The sequence below is a fragment of the Apus apus genome, chromosome 13 (assembly GCF_020740795.1).
Source record: "Apus apus isolate bApuApu2 chromosome 13, bApuApu2.pri.cur, whole genome shotgun sequence".
Lineage (NCBI taxonomy): Eukaryota > Metazoa > Chordata > Aves > Apodiformes > Apodidae > Apus > Apus apus.
In genome coordinates this window covers 8,624,448-8,639,716 of record NC_067294.1, presented here as the reverse complement: position 1 = coordinate 8,639,716, position 15,269 = coordinate 8,624,448, and the positions used below count along the sequence as shown (strand labels likewise).

Below are 15,269 nucleotides of genomic sequence, written 5' to 3'. Positions count from 1 at the left end.
CCAAAGGTCTCCCTCTTCTGCAGCTCCCTGTCCAGCCTGGGTGAGATCTTCACCAGAAGATGCAGCAGGTCTTGAAAGGCTCTGTCGTTGGGGAAAAATGGCTGGTGGAAAAAGCTCTGCAGGCATCTCACTTTTAGGGTCACAGCGTGGATTGTCCTAGTGGGCAAGGCAGGAGCCTGAGGCTGAGCACTGTGTGCCTTGGATGAGGCAAAGGACAGCAAGCGCAGGATGTTGCTGTGGTGAGGTTTTCTAGATCTGAATTCCTCCTGTAGGTCCTTGACAGGTGTTTGCTGTTCTGTCCCTTTAATCTACTTCCTATTGCAAGCTATTCCCCAAATTAAATAGTTTAGTTGGAAGATAATTGCTTTGGTCTTGACAGAACATGCTGAGTCAATCTATTTTAACTGCAGATTTAGTTTGCAAATAATACCTGCTTTCCGAGAAGGTTCAGGTGTCATCTCTCTGGACATTGGCAGCAATTCACTTGACCACAACAGCTTTTACAGAGTCTCGCAATTAAGTTGTCAAGATACCTTTTTTTCCTGTCAGGAAGCATTAATTGATGATAGTCTTAGTTGGAATAAGCCATGAGAGATGGATATTGTAATCAGGTTGGACAGAGGTCCTTGTAGCTGAGGCCTGCATTGGTCCAAAGGTCTGGAGTCCTCGACACTTGATGGAACTGAGCTAAGGGAGAGGAGACGTCTGAGCTGCATATCAGAGGGAAGGAATGAGACCAAGATATATGAGTAGAGATCTATCTAATGTCACTAATTGGATATGCTGGCATTTGGGGAGAATTTAGCTCTGCAGATGCACGCTGCAAACTACTAATATTAGCAGAGCTCCTGGATATGAAAACAAATAGAGTTTTCCATTAGGTCATCCCCAAAATTGTCTTATTGTGGAGTTACTTTTCAAGTGAGAAAGAAGTTAGAGATGTCCTTCTCTTGGAAAATAAAACTGGGATGATTCAACACACCCTCACTCTGTTTAAATTATGTCAAAAATAGACCTGCAACTAAGGATTTTTATTACCAAGTACAAAATTGGGAAGATTAGAAGTTAGTGAGAAATTTGGGGAATTTAGGATCCTAGTTGAGAAGACTGGGATTGACATAAATCCAGAGAGTTGGCAAAAATCTTCTGAAAGGATTAAAAAGTGTTCAGGATAAATCCAGGTTTTGTTACCTTGATAGTGGGCAAACCTTCAGGAGGAATTTGAAGAAAACTAAAGATATGAAGTGCAAAGGGATATAATGTATACAGTGAATTTTCAGGAAGGAAACCATGCGTGGGTGAATATCAATCTTTGGCTGACTTCCTAGATAAAGGAAATACAGTACATCTAGTCTATTCAGGTATCAAAAGCATTTGGCCTGCTGCCCTGTAGGATGGTGTCACTTAGGGCTGGTGATGTGGGTCAGGAACTGGCCATGGGGGAGGTAGCAGCAGATCAGCAGAAGGTACCATAGGAGTTACTAAAGAACAGCCAAAAAATGTGGATGTTAGGACCAAACAATAATTTTTTTTCCTTGCTGTGGTACAGGAAAAGTTGGCACATGGAGCAGAGCACTGCTGAGTTTTTTGAAACAGGAGAAGAGTGGGATTTTTCCCACAGAGCACAGGGTGACCTTCTGGGCTGATATTGCCTGGGCTCAAACTGGGATGAGATGCAGCAGCGAAGAGTACAAAATCATGCTCTGAGGTTAAATAATGAGGGTGTTGGCTGTCAGCTGTCAGCTCATTTGAAAGCTCTAGAAGAGAAGGAAAATCTAATTGCATTGAGCCAGTTGCAGGGTAGATATGAGCCATCAATGTGTCTCAGCCATGAGAGGGGCAGCCCAGGGCATGGGCAGATCCATCTGGGAGGAGAGGGGTCCTGGCATGCTTCCCACTCACAAAAAAGTCCCTTCCTGGCATACACACCTATGTCAATCATTAGCTACAAATCTAGGGCTGGGTAAATAATTTTTTTGGCTTTGAGTGCTGATGACAGACTTGGAGCATTACCTAATAAGGTGGGATCACTCAATACTGTGGTGTGCTATATATTCCTGCTCCTACCTGCACTCTTCCTCTCCTGCACAGAGAGCTAGCAGGCTGCACTGGGGTGGTGTCTCTGTCTGCCATGAAGATAACGGGGGTCTTTGTGAAGGCAGCTCTAGCCCTTTGCTGCTACTTGGGTGAGTATTTCCTGAGATGTCAGCGAGATTGATCTAGCTGTATCAGAGCTGAGTTTTCGTTTCAGTAGAAGTATTTTGGTCTTGTAACGTGGAGGAGAGCCTCATTCCATCAAGAAATAGTCTTCCTGAGAGCGTGTAACAAAAAAAATCAGAATTCAAGACAGGTTTCAGCAAATTTCGTACAGGCAACTCCTTTCATCTTCTTGGTTTGTAGCAGCAAATTGCTGAGGGAGCAGTCACAGTGCAGGGACTTGCACATGGGAGTGCTGGGTATAAGGACATAAAAATTATGTCATTATCCATGTCCACTACCCATCATTATTCAATATAAATGCAAATTTTAACTTCTAGGATTGCCCTGTACTGTGCTGTTGCTGGTAATTGAGGATATGTTTGGAGATGGACAGTGCTAGTGGTAAACCATCATTTTAAGCACACAAGTCCAAATGTTTTGGAAGTCAAATATCAAATCGTCAAAGTCCAAGAGTATTGAATGGAAATCCATCCCTTATTATGGATGGGTTACTATGTGTTCTCCCCTGTTTTATCTACCCTCAGAAGTGTAATGAAATGTAGTAACTTTTAATACATCCTATGGCCATTTACTGGCATAACGTAAAATTCCGTATTTTCTTAAGCCAAACTAGTCAACAATAGTAACTGAACATTATAATGAAATAACTTACACATCTTCTCAGTATTATCAATAACTTGATTTTTTTTTCTCAAATTTTTTTTTCTTCTAGGTACTGCCTTTGGAGTTGAGGTGAGTTACAGATCTATTCCAGGTTTCTGGTAAAGTAGGAACAGTATGTGATTACCTGATGAGCAAGTGGATTAAGTCTAATGAAAGCTTGGCTGTTCAAATAATATTTGCCAGTGCATGAGTGATTATTATTGCTGATTTTGTGGGAAAGTAAAACATCTCCCACTTTTCACAATCTTTTCAGTTCATGAAATGAAATGAACAAAGCAAGAAGTAATTAAACACTCGTATTAACTCTTACGCATACTTTTGTTACTTCAAGCCAAAGACAGTAGTTGACCTTCTCATGAGAAATACTATCTTAAGATGATAGGCTTGGAAAACATCAATGACTGTGATACTGATAGTTTTTTCTATACAATAAGACCTGCAGAACTATGTTCCTTGCATAGGTTTTCTATAGCTCCATCACAGAGAGGAGAACAGCAGGGTCTGCATGATGGATTTGTCTGCAGATTCTTCCCACGCAGTTATGAGACTCCAGTAACTCCCCAGAGACTGCAGCACGCTCGGTCTGTGAGCTGAGGGGCTCTGCTCTACAGCTGGGCTCCCAATTACCTGCTGTCTTCATTAGACACAGTCTTACCCACAGTAATCCTGCCTCCATGTCCTGCCTCCCTTGGACCCTGGCAGGAAAGCATGATCAGAAACTTCTGTAGGGAAGGCTCACTCCTCCTGACTGTCTGAGCAGATTCAAAATAATAACACTAATTTTCCTCCTGACAGGAACTGCAGGCAATGTGGCTGCAGTGGGAGGCTGCATGGAGCTTTTCTTCTGTGTGGGAGCCAATGTTGGGGCTGATTCCGTGCTGCTTTTGCAGGTTGATTGCAACCAGTATTCCAGTGATGTCACCAAGGATGGGACAGTCCTGGTATCTTGCCCAAGGGACCGGAGTCCAGTCTGTGGCACTGATGGCAACACGTACAGCAACGAATGTGGGATCTGCTTTCACAACAGGTGAGTATTGCTGGAAACCCAGCAGACACTGCAGGGACTTGAGGCAAGGGTGGCAGCTCCATCCTCCAGAGATGGACTGGGTAGATGATGCTCTCAGCAACCCATGACACAGGCCTGTTTTCTTCTAGTGAATATGGGACCAATGTGAAGAAGGCACATGATGGAAAATGCGAGCCAAAATCTATTGTGGTAAGACAAAGTCCATGGAAGACTTTAGCTGACTGTAAAAGGGATCAGTCCAAACACCATACAAGGGGAAATCACAATGTGCACAGCTGGTCTGCACAGTCCAGAGGGAATTAAAATCTGATGGTGAACAAAGCTGAGAGGATTTCTATGGGCTGTCTGGCACCATGTCTCTGTGCTTTTCTAATTTAGACTTCTAGCCTCTCTAATTAATAATAAATTAAAATGTTGTGTTGGCTGAAGGTTGGGTCTCACCACCTGGATAGCTCCAAAAGGATCTTGTGAAGGACCTCACAAAGTCCAAATCACAGTCCTCCTTGCTATGGCACTTTTTTTCAGCAGGAGAGAGGACACGCTAACTTTCACTTTTGGTAGTAGAATTAGTTTGATGCTGGTTTTGTCCCTAAAGGCTAAGACAGAGTAAGCAGACCACGAAGTGGTGTTATATCTTTATATTGAAAATGTGTTTTGTTTTTTTTTTTTAATCTATTCCTGCTATTTTTATAGATTGATTGCAGTAAGTACCAAAGAGCAGAACTAGATGGTCATGTCCTGATAGCATGCCCAAGGATCCTGGCACCAGTCTGTGGCTCAGACAGCCAAACTTACGGAAATGAATGTGGGTTGTGTGCCTATAATGCGTAAGTCTTGTGCATAGAACATCCTTCTGGATAATTAGCAGTTGTTAAGGCTCTCAGAAACACTTCTGTAAAACTCTGGTCTGTCTTAAGGCAAGTCTCTCAGTAGGCCTCTTTGGAGACGACTGCTTATAATTCCTGAGTTTTCTTCCTCATGTTTTGTCTGTGCTCATGAGGCGAATCACAAAAGAACCAGAGGACAGCCCAGAGCAGGGCCTTGAACAGATCAAAGTGTTACTCGTAACACCTAATTACTCCTAACACTTAGTATTTCCTTGTCGCATGGTAACTGTGCATTTGCTGTTACCATCTGCATGGTGCATTCAGACAAACCAAGCAGTTGCAGTGTCTCACAAGGCAGGAGGGACCTTGCTTGCTTGTCCTGGTGTCTAGAGTGTAATGGGAAAAGTTATTCTCAAGGCTTCCTAACCAAAGCATTTCTTTCCTTCTTTCAGAGAACATGACACCAACATTACCAAAATACATGATGGAGAATGCAAACACGAGTATGGCAGTGTAAGTGCAATAGAAGTAAAAAATCCATTTCTTAGGGTTGTTAATAAAGGAATCCTGAGAACTCAATGAATTTCCTCAGGGAAATGCAAGAGAGAAATATGACAAGGCTTACAAGGGTTCCAGTCCATGATTTGTCTTTCTGAACAGCAAGGGTGCATTTTGCACCTTCCCTGCTCTAGACAGAGGGCCACCCCATGCAAACCCCACCCAAGCAAGGAAGGAGAAAGGAGATGGATATAAAGTGAGAAACTGCAGTGAGCCAGTGCTGCAGAACTTGCTTCCTTATGTACTAACCTGGCATTTGTGCCCAGGGAAAAAGATTTCACTTGCCAACGTGCTGTGCAGGTTGGCAGTTTTCTGTCTGCAGAGCACAAGTATTTCCACCTTTTGCATTCAGAACTCCCGTGCTGGTTGCTTTCACAGACATAGTGAGACTCATAAGACCACTAAGCACAGACATTTCTGGAGTACAGTGTATTGCTTATTTGTACAGTGCCAATCGTCTGGTGCCTCAGGAAAAGAAGCTTCTATATTTCAGCATGAAAATTCTGGGATCTAGAAAGCCTACACTCAAACTGTGATAACTTTTTTTCTCTGTCCTTTCAAACACTGTGCTTAATTAGGAGGAATCAAATGTAATGAGTAATCACAGAGCCGGAGAACTGGGGAGAAAACCAAAACAAACCAAAACAGAATTAGATTTCCAGCTGGTGAAAAATGTTTCCCACTAAATTAATTTTTTTTTTATGAGAATGTGTCCTGGATTTTGTACATGTTCTTCTGTCTGAAGGATGTCTTCTCCAGGATAGTCCTTTTTCTTGATTCCTAGAGAGTTAGGATAATATTCAGAAAGCTAGTTTCTCATTTGAAGATTTAACTTCATTGTATCAGGGCTTTGTCCTGTTACAGAAACAGTGGAGGTTGGGATATAGAATGAAAAGTCTGGGCATCAACTTTTCTTGCATAGCAAGTGCTCTACCAGAGCTTATTCTCCTTATTTTGACAGGTTGACTGCAGTCAGTACCCGTCAGTAGTCACTGAAGATGGTAAAGTGTTAGTAGCCTGTCCAAGGATCCGGAGTCCAGTTTGCGGCACAGATGGCATTACGTATGATAATGAATGTGGGATCTGTGCCCACAATGGGTAAGTGCCCCAGGTAGAGCACTCCTCCTCAGTAGCCAGCAATGCTTTGCAGCCCTGAGAACCTTCCTCCTGCATTTCTGCTTGTGCCTGTTTCTTCAAGTCTCTTAAAGACTGCATTTGTTTTGAATTTACCTCGAGTTTCCTTCTGATATAATTTTTGTGCTCATGAGGGGAAACCTTGAAGAGTCAGATGCCAGGTCCTTAGTCTGTGGGCTGGGCAGTGACTGCATAATTCAGAATGTTGCTTTAAATTGCATGTTTTGAAAAGATGTGGTGTGATTGTTAATGAGTAATATAACGTAGCTATTCTGATACAGAGTCTGAGGCCACAGTTTGCTTCATTTTGCATATGACTGACCAAGAGGGTATGCATTTAGTTCCTCAACTTAATTGTTTCCTCTTCCAGAGAACACAGGACCCATGTTAGTGTAAAGCATAGTGGAAATTGCAGAGTAGAGTCTTCAGAGGTAAGTATTCAATTTAAAGCATTTTTATTCTCTTTGCTGTATCAACTGAAATGTTTCCTGAGGCTACCTCTGCTCTAAGTCGTCAGCACCTTGTGCTGAGGATGCCTACAAATCCCATCTGTCTTGAGACCGGTGCCCTCTGGGCCCTCCTTGCCCACACAGCCCTGGCAGATGGGCTGCATGGGAGCTGGGCACAGTTTTCATTAGGAAGTCAAACCTATCATCTTTGGGGTGGGGATATAGTCTGGTATAAGGAGCACACCAAGTTTCGATCTGAGTGTATCAGCAAACAACTCCCAGAGCTGGTGTCTAGAAGATGTCAACACATAAATGTGGAAGTTGGTCAGTTTGGGCTTAGATCTTCCCTTGAGGCTGCTCTTCAAATGTATTGTTGGCAGAGTCTAAATTCCATCACTGTTTTGGTGTTCTGTTTATATCTATTCTGCAGAATAGATTCTGGCATATCTTCCATTTAGGATTGACTGAGTTACTTGCCTTAGTAATCTGGTATCTCACAAGCCATGCAGAGCTCTGCAGTTCCCTCTGTACCTCAGAGGATTCATGCAGAATTAACCCAGCCTGGTTTTGGGAACACTGAAGTGTAGCACTAGTGTTCTCTCAGCATCCCAGCATCAAAAACATGGCAAGAGGTTACTTTGGGGTGTTTCTTGGAGAACAAGGACTTCCCCAGGTTTGACACTCCTGCTTTTTGTAGATTGATTGCAGCCAATACCCCTCAAGAACATTTAAAGGTGGTAAACCCCAGGTACGCTGCCCAAGGATCCTACTCCCAGTCTGTGGCACAGATGGATTTACTTATGACAACGAATGTGGCATCTGTGCCCATAATGTGTAAGTGCTGTACAGAGGACTCTCTCTTGGGGTGACTAGCCATGGTTAGTGCTCCAAATGGCTTTTCTTTCAATACCAATGTATCTATATCTGTCTTTCTCTTTTTCTTTCAACCTCCTGAAGCCCTGACACCTGGGTTTTGTTCCTAGGTGCCTGCTTTGTGCTTGGGGAGCTGTGGGAAAGCCAAACCTCAGTCTGAGCACACTGAGAGCTGTGGGATGTGGGTAGAGGAAAGAGTGGATGTGGCTGCTGTGCAGCACACTGAGAGGAGACCTGATAAGTCTGTTACCACTTAGGATTATTCTTGCTAGTGACTGGGAGAATCTGGTTCACTAGGCAATCAGTTGCCTCCTTTATCACGTGTATTTACTCTGAGTTTGGTTTGCTTTGTGGCCCCTGGGTGTCACAGGACTTTGTTGGTGGCCACGCTAACACCAGCCTCTCCTTTCAGGGCACTTGGGACTCATGTGAAGAAAAGCCATGAGGGAAGATGCAAGAAGGAAAGTGCTCCTGTAAGTGTAACTGGTTATAAAAGAAAAGCCATCTCTTACTCTTCCTCCAGTCTCCAGGAAGACCCTGGCTGGGCTCAGGGCACGTGCTGTGTTTCTGGATCCACAGAGGGGTGATGCCTGGTATTCCTGCTGGTGCTGCTGTTCTCCCTAGCTGCCAAAGTGCTGTACATGTAGGCAAAAGAGAATGGGAACAGGCCAGGACTTCAGAAACAAAATGTCCCAGTACTGCAGATCTCTGAACAGAAATCATCAGAGGCAGCCAATTTTAACACAGGAGGAGAGGAAGATAGAAGGCCATGTTAGATGTCCATTTATTGATTCAGTGCTAGGATTTCTATTCCACTAGACAGGCAGGTTAAAAAATGCTCATGCTCTGGTCAGCCTGGAAAAATCTGCTCTCAGAAATGCATACAGAAATAGCTTTATTATCCTGTGCAGTGACAATATGTGCTGATAATATCTCAAAACACTTATTCTGCTTATGTAGAGCAGCTCTAAAGCACCAAAAATAATTTCATGCATGTCAAGGGACTGCAATATATTTTCTATACTAACAATGCATTATTAAAGTGCTCTCTTTGCTTTAGTTTGCTCTTAGACCATGTGGGAAATGTGGGTAATAAGAGATGCTGCATTGAGGAAACTATGCAAAATGACAGTGAAGTGGCAGTGATGCTTAGCTAGTGTAGATTGACTTTCAATATTTGTTTGTCTCTTTCTCCTCAAATATTTAAGCTGTTAGATTTAATATATACTTAATATTTTTGCAAAAAGAGCTGGTGAAACAGTTCTTGCTGCTCTTTTGAAAAAGCTGAAACAAAATCTTGCCTTTAGTTAACTATGTCAAGCTGGTCTTAATAGAAAACACTTTAAATCGGATTCCTCAGGTTAAATGCTTATTTTAAAAAACCTGCATATGTACTACTCTAGGAAAATAATCTTTTTGGCCAGTTGTTCCTTTCTTCCCTTTGGTAGCAGGCATTGCCAAACCCAACTACAATTACTTAAATCATCTCACTGGAAGACTAAACTTAAAAATACTTTGATTTTCCTCTAGCAGAAGCCTTTAAAAATTGAAGGATCTGTGTGATCAGACTGCAGATGAGGTACTCTTTCATGTCCTAGCAGCTGACCCAGCATTGTTATTTTATCTCCCCAGGTTGAGTGCAGTGCATACGTGAGCAAAACTGAAACTGGGGAAGAACTCATAGCCTGCCCCTTCATCCTGCGTGAGATCTGTGGGACAGATGGTGTCACCTACAGCAATGACTGTGCTCTCTGTGCCCATAACATGTAAGCCCTGGAGGTCACCTCCTGAGAGCTCAGCAGAGTTACTTGTTGAGCATTTTTAACTCTGCTTTCTTTTCCAGTAAATCTGGAACAGATGTTTCCAAGAAGCATGATGGAAAGTGCATAGAGGAAGCTCAACAAGTAAGTGACATCTGAGAAAAATAAGAGCTTGAGCTGGTGCTGATTGCAGAACTTGGATAAACACTGGTTGGTTTGGGTGCTGTGGCCTCCATTGGGGGTCACAGCTTGTGCTGCCCTTCCTTTTGTGGGTGAACATCACCCTCCTGGCAGCAGGAACATTGTGCACTTCCTGCATGTAGTCAGGGAAAGAAAGAGGATAGGTGAGGAATGAGTTATGAGACAGGTAGCAGCATAAATCATTTAAGGCCTCACAAGAAGATCTCTCTTTCCCACAGCAGTCTATCAGAGCTGCCACAGGAAATTAGCAGCCTGTTTTGGCAGTATGGGAAGGGGATGCAGAGCACCCAGGTGCTTGCATTTTACAAAAGGATGTTCTGCAAAGATTATAAAATTGCCTGTGCTTTTGAATGCTGATACCTAATGTAACAGGGGATTTAACCCCCTTTTTAATATATTTTTTTAATGCGTTATTTAATGTATACTAACAATGAATCTTGTAAAAATACCAGTTTAACTATATTTCGCCAGCTCTAAAGTATTTACACTCATTGGGGAATAGAAGAACAAAGCCATTCATTAGCATGTGTTTGAAAGAGTCAACATCCCGAGTCAGATATTTCACTTCTATACAAACAAACTATGAAATGTCATTCCTTTGTTTCCTGAGAACGCTCTGTGTTCTGGCTGGGTGAGATACATAAATCAGGGAGGAAGAGCCCCACTCTGGAGGAACTGGGAGTGCTAAAACACAAGGCCCATTCTTCAACTGGTGTAAATCAGCTCCAACTGCTGTCAGTCCTGCTGGCAGATTTCAACACTCAGAGCCATCCTTTTGCAACAAAAGACCTGTCAGCATGTGTCCCCTCCATTCTTGTGGGCTGTGGAAAACCCCTTGGTCACTTATCTGTCTCACAGGAAGTGCATCAATCAATCCATTTTGACTTGCAGATAATTTTGAGCTGCATAATATCCTGGTAGGTTCAGCAAGGTGTAGGGGCATCATGACAAATATGAAGCTAAGTTGACTGATGTCTACCTCCAAGCCTTGATTCAGTCATAAGGCTATGAAAAGAAATTGCTAGTATTCCAGGAAGAATGAGTTAATCTATAGCTATAATTCATTCTGTGGCAGATCCTAAAAGACAGAGCCATAAGCAGGGGGGTTGTGTCTGGGAGCCCTTGCACAGAGCAGAGCTTTTGCTGGAGCTTTTGCCATCTTTTTCCCCAGCTCAACTGCAGCCAGTACCCAACCACCTCAACGAAGGATGGCAAGCAGCTGATGGCCTGCACCATGATCTACGATCCCGTCTGCGGTACTGATGGTGTCACTTATGCCAGCGAGTGCACACTGTGTGCCCACAACCTGTGAGTACTTGTCCTTCTCCCTGGGGAATTCTCAGTGGCGGGGGTTGGATCCATCTTTGAGTGCCAAGTAATGTGCAAAGGCTGTCTCCAAAACCTGGTGCTGGGTGGGTCCTGTCTGTCTCCTCCTGTTGTTCTGGTTGGTGTTTGATATCTGTGTTTGATCCCAGGGCTTCACGAAGGGGGGTGCCTCAACTGGGAATAGGGTTATTCCAAAAGACATGTGCCTGGTCCATAAGGGCACCTTCAGGCTAGTGCTGTGCAGGCAGGGTTACACTAATTCATCTGAAAATCTCCTGTGCACTAGGTGGGACTGAGGTGATGTTCTCACACTTCAGTTGTAGCGAGGAAGGTTGTTGCTAATGATGCTCTTCTTCCTCCAGTGAACATCGGACTGATCTTGGCAAAAGAAAGAATGGACGCTGTGAAGAGGATGTTACAAGAGTGAGTGGGAGAGAATGGGAACAAAAAGCAAGGTCCAGAGCCTGTTACACTTGTGGGGGACTGTCCTCTCCTCTAGGTTACAAACTTGGGGAGTGGTGGTGTGCAGACCAGGGGAGATCCCTTGGGAATTTGACACTGGTCATAAAACAGCCGATATCCCTCCCATTGCTCCGTAACTGTGCAGGGAAAGATGTGGCAGTGGGCAGAAATAGTATGAGAAATCTGCCACTGGGAGAAACGTTGAGTTTGTTATTATGATGATATAGAAGTTTCGTTTCTCAGTGGGTTATCATTCCTTGTGCTTGGGGAACCATGTTTTGCTCTTGGGTGGAGTGTCTCATGTCTGTCTTCCACATGCAGGAGTACTGCAAGGGGCAGGACATCTCCCCCATTTGCACCATGGAGTACATGCCCCACTGCGGCTCCGATGGCACAACATACGGCAACAAGTGTCTTTTCTGCAATGCCTACCTGTACGTACAAGAGCAAACTCCTTCTTTTCATGATCAATCTGTACCTACTACAGTTCATAACGTGTTTTTGACTAACTGCTTATGGGCTTATACTGGACATTTCTGGGGCACTATGGCTTGTGTAAGGAGATTATTTTTTGCATTTTAAGAATAAATGCCAAGGGCCCATTTCTGTGATCTTGTATGTAGCCTTCTGTTTGTTAGCTTCAAAGATATTTTACTTATTTTCACTAGCACATAATCTGTCCCACAAGCTCGTCAGGGCATGTGGAGAGTACTTCACCAAACTAACTGAGTTGCATCGAATGTGTGAAACCTTCTATCTTTCCTTCAGTGGTAATAACTAGAGGGAGTATTTTTGGCTTTTGAGACTGTTCTGTATCTCCAGTCAATACTGAGCCGACACTTAGGCTGGTGAAGTGAGGAACAGGTCTTCAGCACTGAATATGCTCTGTGTTTAATCGTTCTTTCTCCTTTTCTTACCAGGTCAAGTGCTAGGACTCTCAACCTTATGAGTATGGCTGAGTGTTAAGTGTGCTGGAGTCTAGCCCAGGAAGACAAGATACTCTGCACATGACTTTCCAGAGGCTGATCTTCTCCAGCAGCTTCACTTCACTTTGTCTCATTTCCTTAGCTCCTGAAACACTTGTTCAATAAACTCACTTGGCAATGTTTATCTGTCCTGGGGTCATGTCTCATCCCTTTTGCCCCTTCTCCCTGACATGGTACTTCCTAGTGGTGCATGTGTATTCTTCTGGTGATGTTCTGCTCTTCCAAACAATGTGGGTAAATCTTTTCCTGCTGGTTATCAGTGCCATCCCTGCTCTGATGAGGGCCTCGCCTCCCTTTGGAGCTCCCAATCTGTTTTCTTCTCAGAGTCTCCTTGTCAGCATTAGTCTCATCTAACCATTAATATCTCTGGATGACCTGATCATGGACTCTGTCTTTATAGTCAGCACAAGGAAAAATTCACCTCAAGGACATGGTCCACCTGCATAGTATAGTGTGGATGTCTAGGATGTGGGTGTTGGTTTGGTCTCAAGAAGAGCACTTTCTTGCTGTGAGCTAGAAAGGGAAATTTGCTGCCTACTGGAGAGGTGACCCTGTCCTGGGTCCCACTGCCCTGTGCAGCCTGAACTGTAAAAGAGGCAGGCAGCAGGTGCTGTCAGGAGTGGTGATCCCAGCCTGTCTCCACTGAATTGATATCAGTGCCATGTGCTGTTACAGAATATAATTTACAGGAGGGGAGTCTCAAGCTCCCTTTGGGGTCAAAACCAGCAGAAGTGTCTACTAATGAAGTATCTTATTTATTAATGTAACAATATCTCTGAGCCTGGTGGGCAGTATCTCCCCTGGGGTTGGAGACAGCCCCAGTACAGCCCTCACTAATCTAAAGCCACTCAGGAATGAAAGGGACAGAGGTTCACTTATGACCATTTTTAACTGAATATATAACAAGTCATAGGAAAGCAGTTCTGCCTCACAATAATGTTTTGCCTACTTTTTTGTGGCCAAGGAGCTCAGGACCTGGTGATACAATTGCTGTCACTTTGATGTCCATATGGATGGCAGGGAGGTAGGGAGACCTGGGGACTGGCCTTCATCTGTTGGCAGCATAGGTCCAGCCACTATCACTAGCTCCACACGAGGTCACCAAAGCTATTGCAAGGTCAACATTTCAGGATTAAAGGGTTTCTTCTGGACTACAGCTACTGCTTCCCTGATTCAATGTCCTATTGTAGTTTACCAGAGAACAACACAATTATTTGGATCAGTTTGGAAAGTCACTCTTTGAATTGTCGAGCTGGATGAATAGGCTGCATGCACATGTTCCTGACTTGGAGATACTGTGGGTATTGTACCAGGGAATGAGGCCATCGTACCTCCGTGTTATTAGAGCTTGTGGCTGGCATGTACTTTTCAAGATGATTTGTAACTAACAATGGCTTATTGTACTTTTCTTGGGCCTGTGTCCTAATGTAAATGTTCCGTTGGTTTATATAACCTTTTTGCCATTTTCTGTTAAGGTGTTTTCGCAGAACATGCTGTTTTAGTCTTAAGTGCTACTTGGTTATCCTCAGGGATAAAACCTGATTATTTATTTTGTGGGCTTTGGCAGACCTTCAGTTGGCCCTAGCTCTGATCAGGGGCTTTCACAAGCCATTGCAGCAAAGCTGTCAAGATCCACCTGAATGGCATTAGCTGGGCACAGCCATGCCAAAGCGTCCTCTGTAGAGCTCAGTGTCTGATGACACCAGAGGCAAACAGAACTCGAGGAAGCACAAAGTTGAGATTGTCAGAGCAATACAGGGAAGAAGCCAAAGCAGTCAGGAGTCACAGGTTTCCACACAGCATTCACCAGTAGGTTTCATGTAAAAGTGTGCAGTGGGATTAAACCACTAAAACTGGTCCAGAAAATGGGGAAAAGCCTGACATTGAAATGTCCTCTGGGCTTGGGGGTGTTTAATATAACTCTATAAAAGTAGGACAGCCTTCTTAAGGGTAGAGCTGTTTGTCTACCTTGGAGTTGTTTTTCAGTTATTCTGGGGTTATTTACTAAGCATGTGTTAATTAGATGATTTTTTTCTGCTCCATGGTGATGATAAAGTGATGGTCAGGCAAAGACAAGCACATTAAAGAGGAAGCATTGAATTTTTGTGGCTTAGGGGAGAGGTAGAACAATACCAGGTTTAAAGTGCCACTTAGAGACGTGAAAGGTGGTTTTAAGGTAAGCTTGACTGAGCTGGCTGCTCGCTTGGCCATAGGTAGAGGAATGGCTGAATAGATGGAGATTCCTGTGGGAGGGAGCACCAAGAGATCATCTCATGAACTTGGTCCTTGCCAGAGTGCAAATGTGTTCAGTAACTGTCTTCAGTGTGAGGGTGACAGACACTTGGGTGCTGCTCAGTTTACTGTTTCATGGCTTCTCAGGTGCCCCTTGCTGACTGTCTTTCTCACCTTGGGTGAGACTCAGCAGCTTTAAAATGGTCAGGTTACTCTCAAAGACCATTCAACTGTGACACTAGGAAACTCTTTTTTCAAGTAAAAAAAAAAAAAAAGAGGCAGCAAAAGGATCAGATGCAAGCTTGGATTTTGTCCCTGCTTCAGTGAACTCTTTTCACTCTTGCCATGAACAGAAACAGTTGCAGGTGCAGCCTTAAACCCTCAGTCAAGGATGCATTGAAGAACAAACTGCATTTCCAGTGGCTGCTCTGACTGTAACATCAGGGGTCTGCAATTCCCTGCTGAAATGCAGCTGGTCCAGCTCCACGTGCTGCCTTGCAGCCACTGCTGCTGCCCTCAGCTCTGGAGAGCAGGACCCGGGTCTCAAGCAG

The 15,269-nt window shown here is 43.9% G+C and overlaps 1 protein-coding gene across 1 annotated transcript; it reads left to right on the top strand.

Annotated features, from left to right (window-relative positions):
* Positions 1 to 2,069: 2,069 nt before the first annotated feature.
* LOC127390065 (ovoinhibitor-like) lies at positions 2,070 to 12,608 on the top strand. The gene is made up of 16 exons (XM_051631221.1): positions 2,070 to 2,186; positions 2,933 to 2,952; positions 3,774 to 3,910; positions 4,039 to 4,099; positions 4,604 to 4,737; positions 5,190 to 5,250; positions 6,257 to 6,393; positions 6,800 to 6,860; positions 7,576 to 7,712; positions 8,164 to 8,224; positions 9,384 to 9,517; positions 9,595 to 9,655; positions 10,884 to 11,020; positions 11,401 to 11,461; positions 11,822 to 11,934; positions 12,421 to 12,608. The coding sequence occupies exons 1-16, from the start codon at positions 2,132 to 2,134 to the stop codon at positions 12,464 to 12,466; spliced, it is 1,416 nt and encodes a 471-aa protein (XP_051487181.1). The 5' UTR covers positions 2,070 to 2,131; the 3' UTR covers positions 12,467 to 12,608.
* Positions 12,609 to 15,269: the final 2,661 nt, after the last annotated feature.

What these genes read in the sequence shown, in the direction of transcription:
- LOC127390065 (XM_051631221.1), top strand. Translation starts at nt 2,132, where the DNA reads ATGAAGATAACGGGGGTCTTTGTGAAGGCAGCTCTAGCCCTTTGCTGC. An exon ending in GCAGAGTAGAGTCTTCAGAG is followed by an intron (nt 6,861 to 7,575) that starts GTAAGTATTCAA and finishes TGCTTTTTGTAG; the next exon opens with ATTGATTGCAGCCAATACCC. An exon ending in GCAAGAAGGAAAGTGCTCCT is followed by an intron (nt 8,225 to 9,383) that starts GTAAGTGTAACT and finishes TTATCTCCCCAG; the next exon opens with GTTGAGTGCAGTGCATACGT.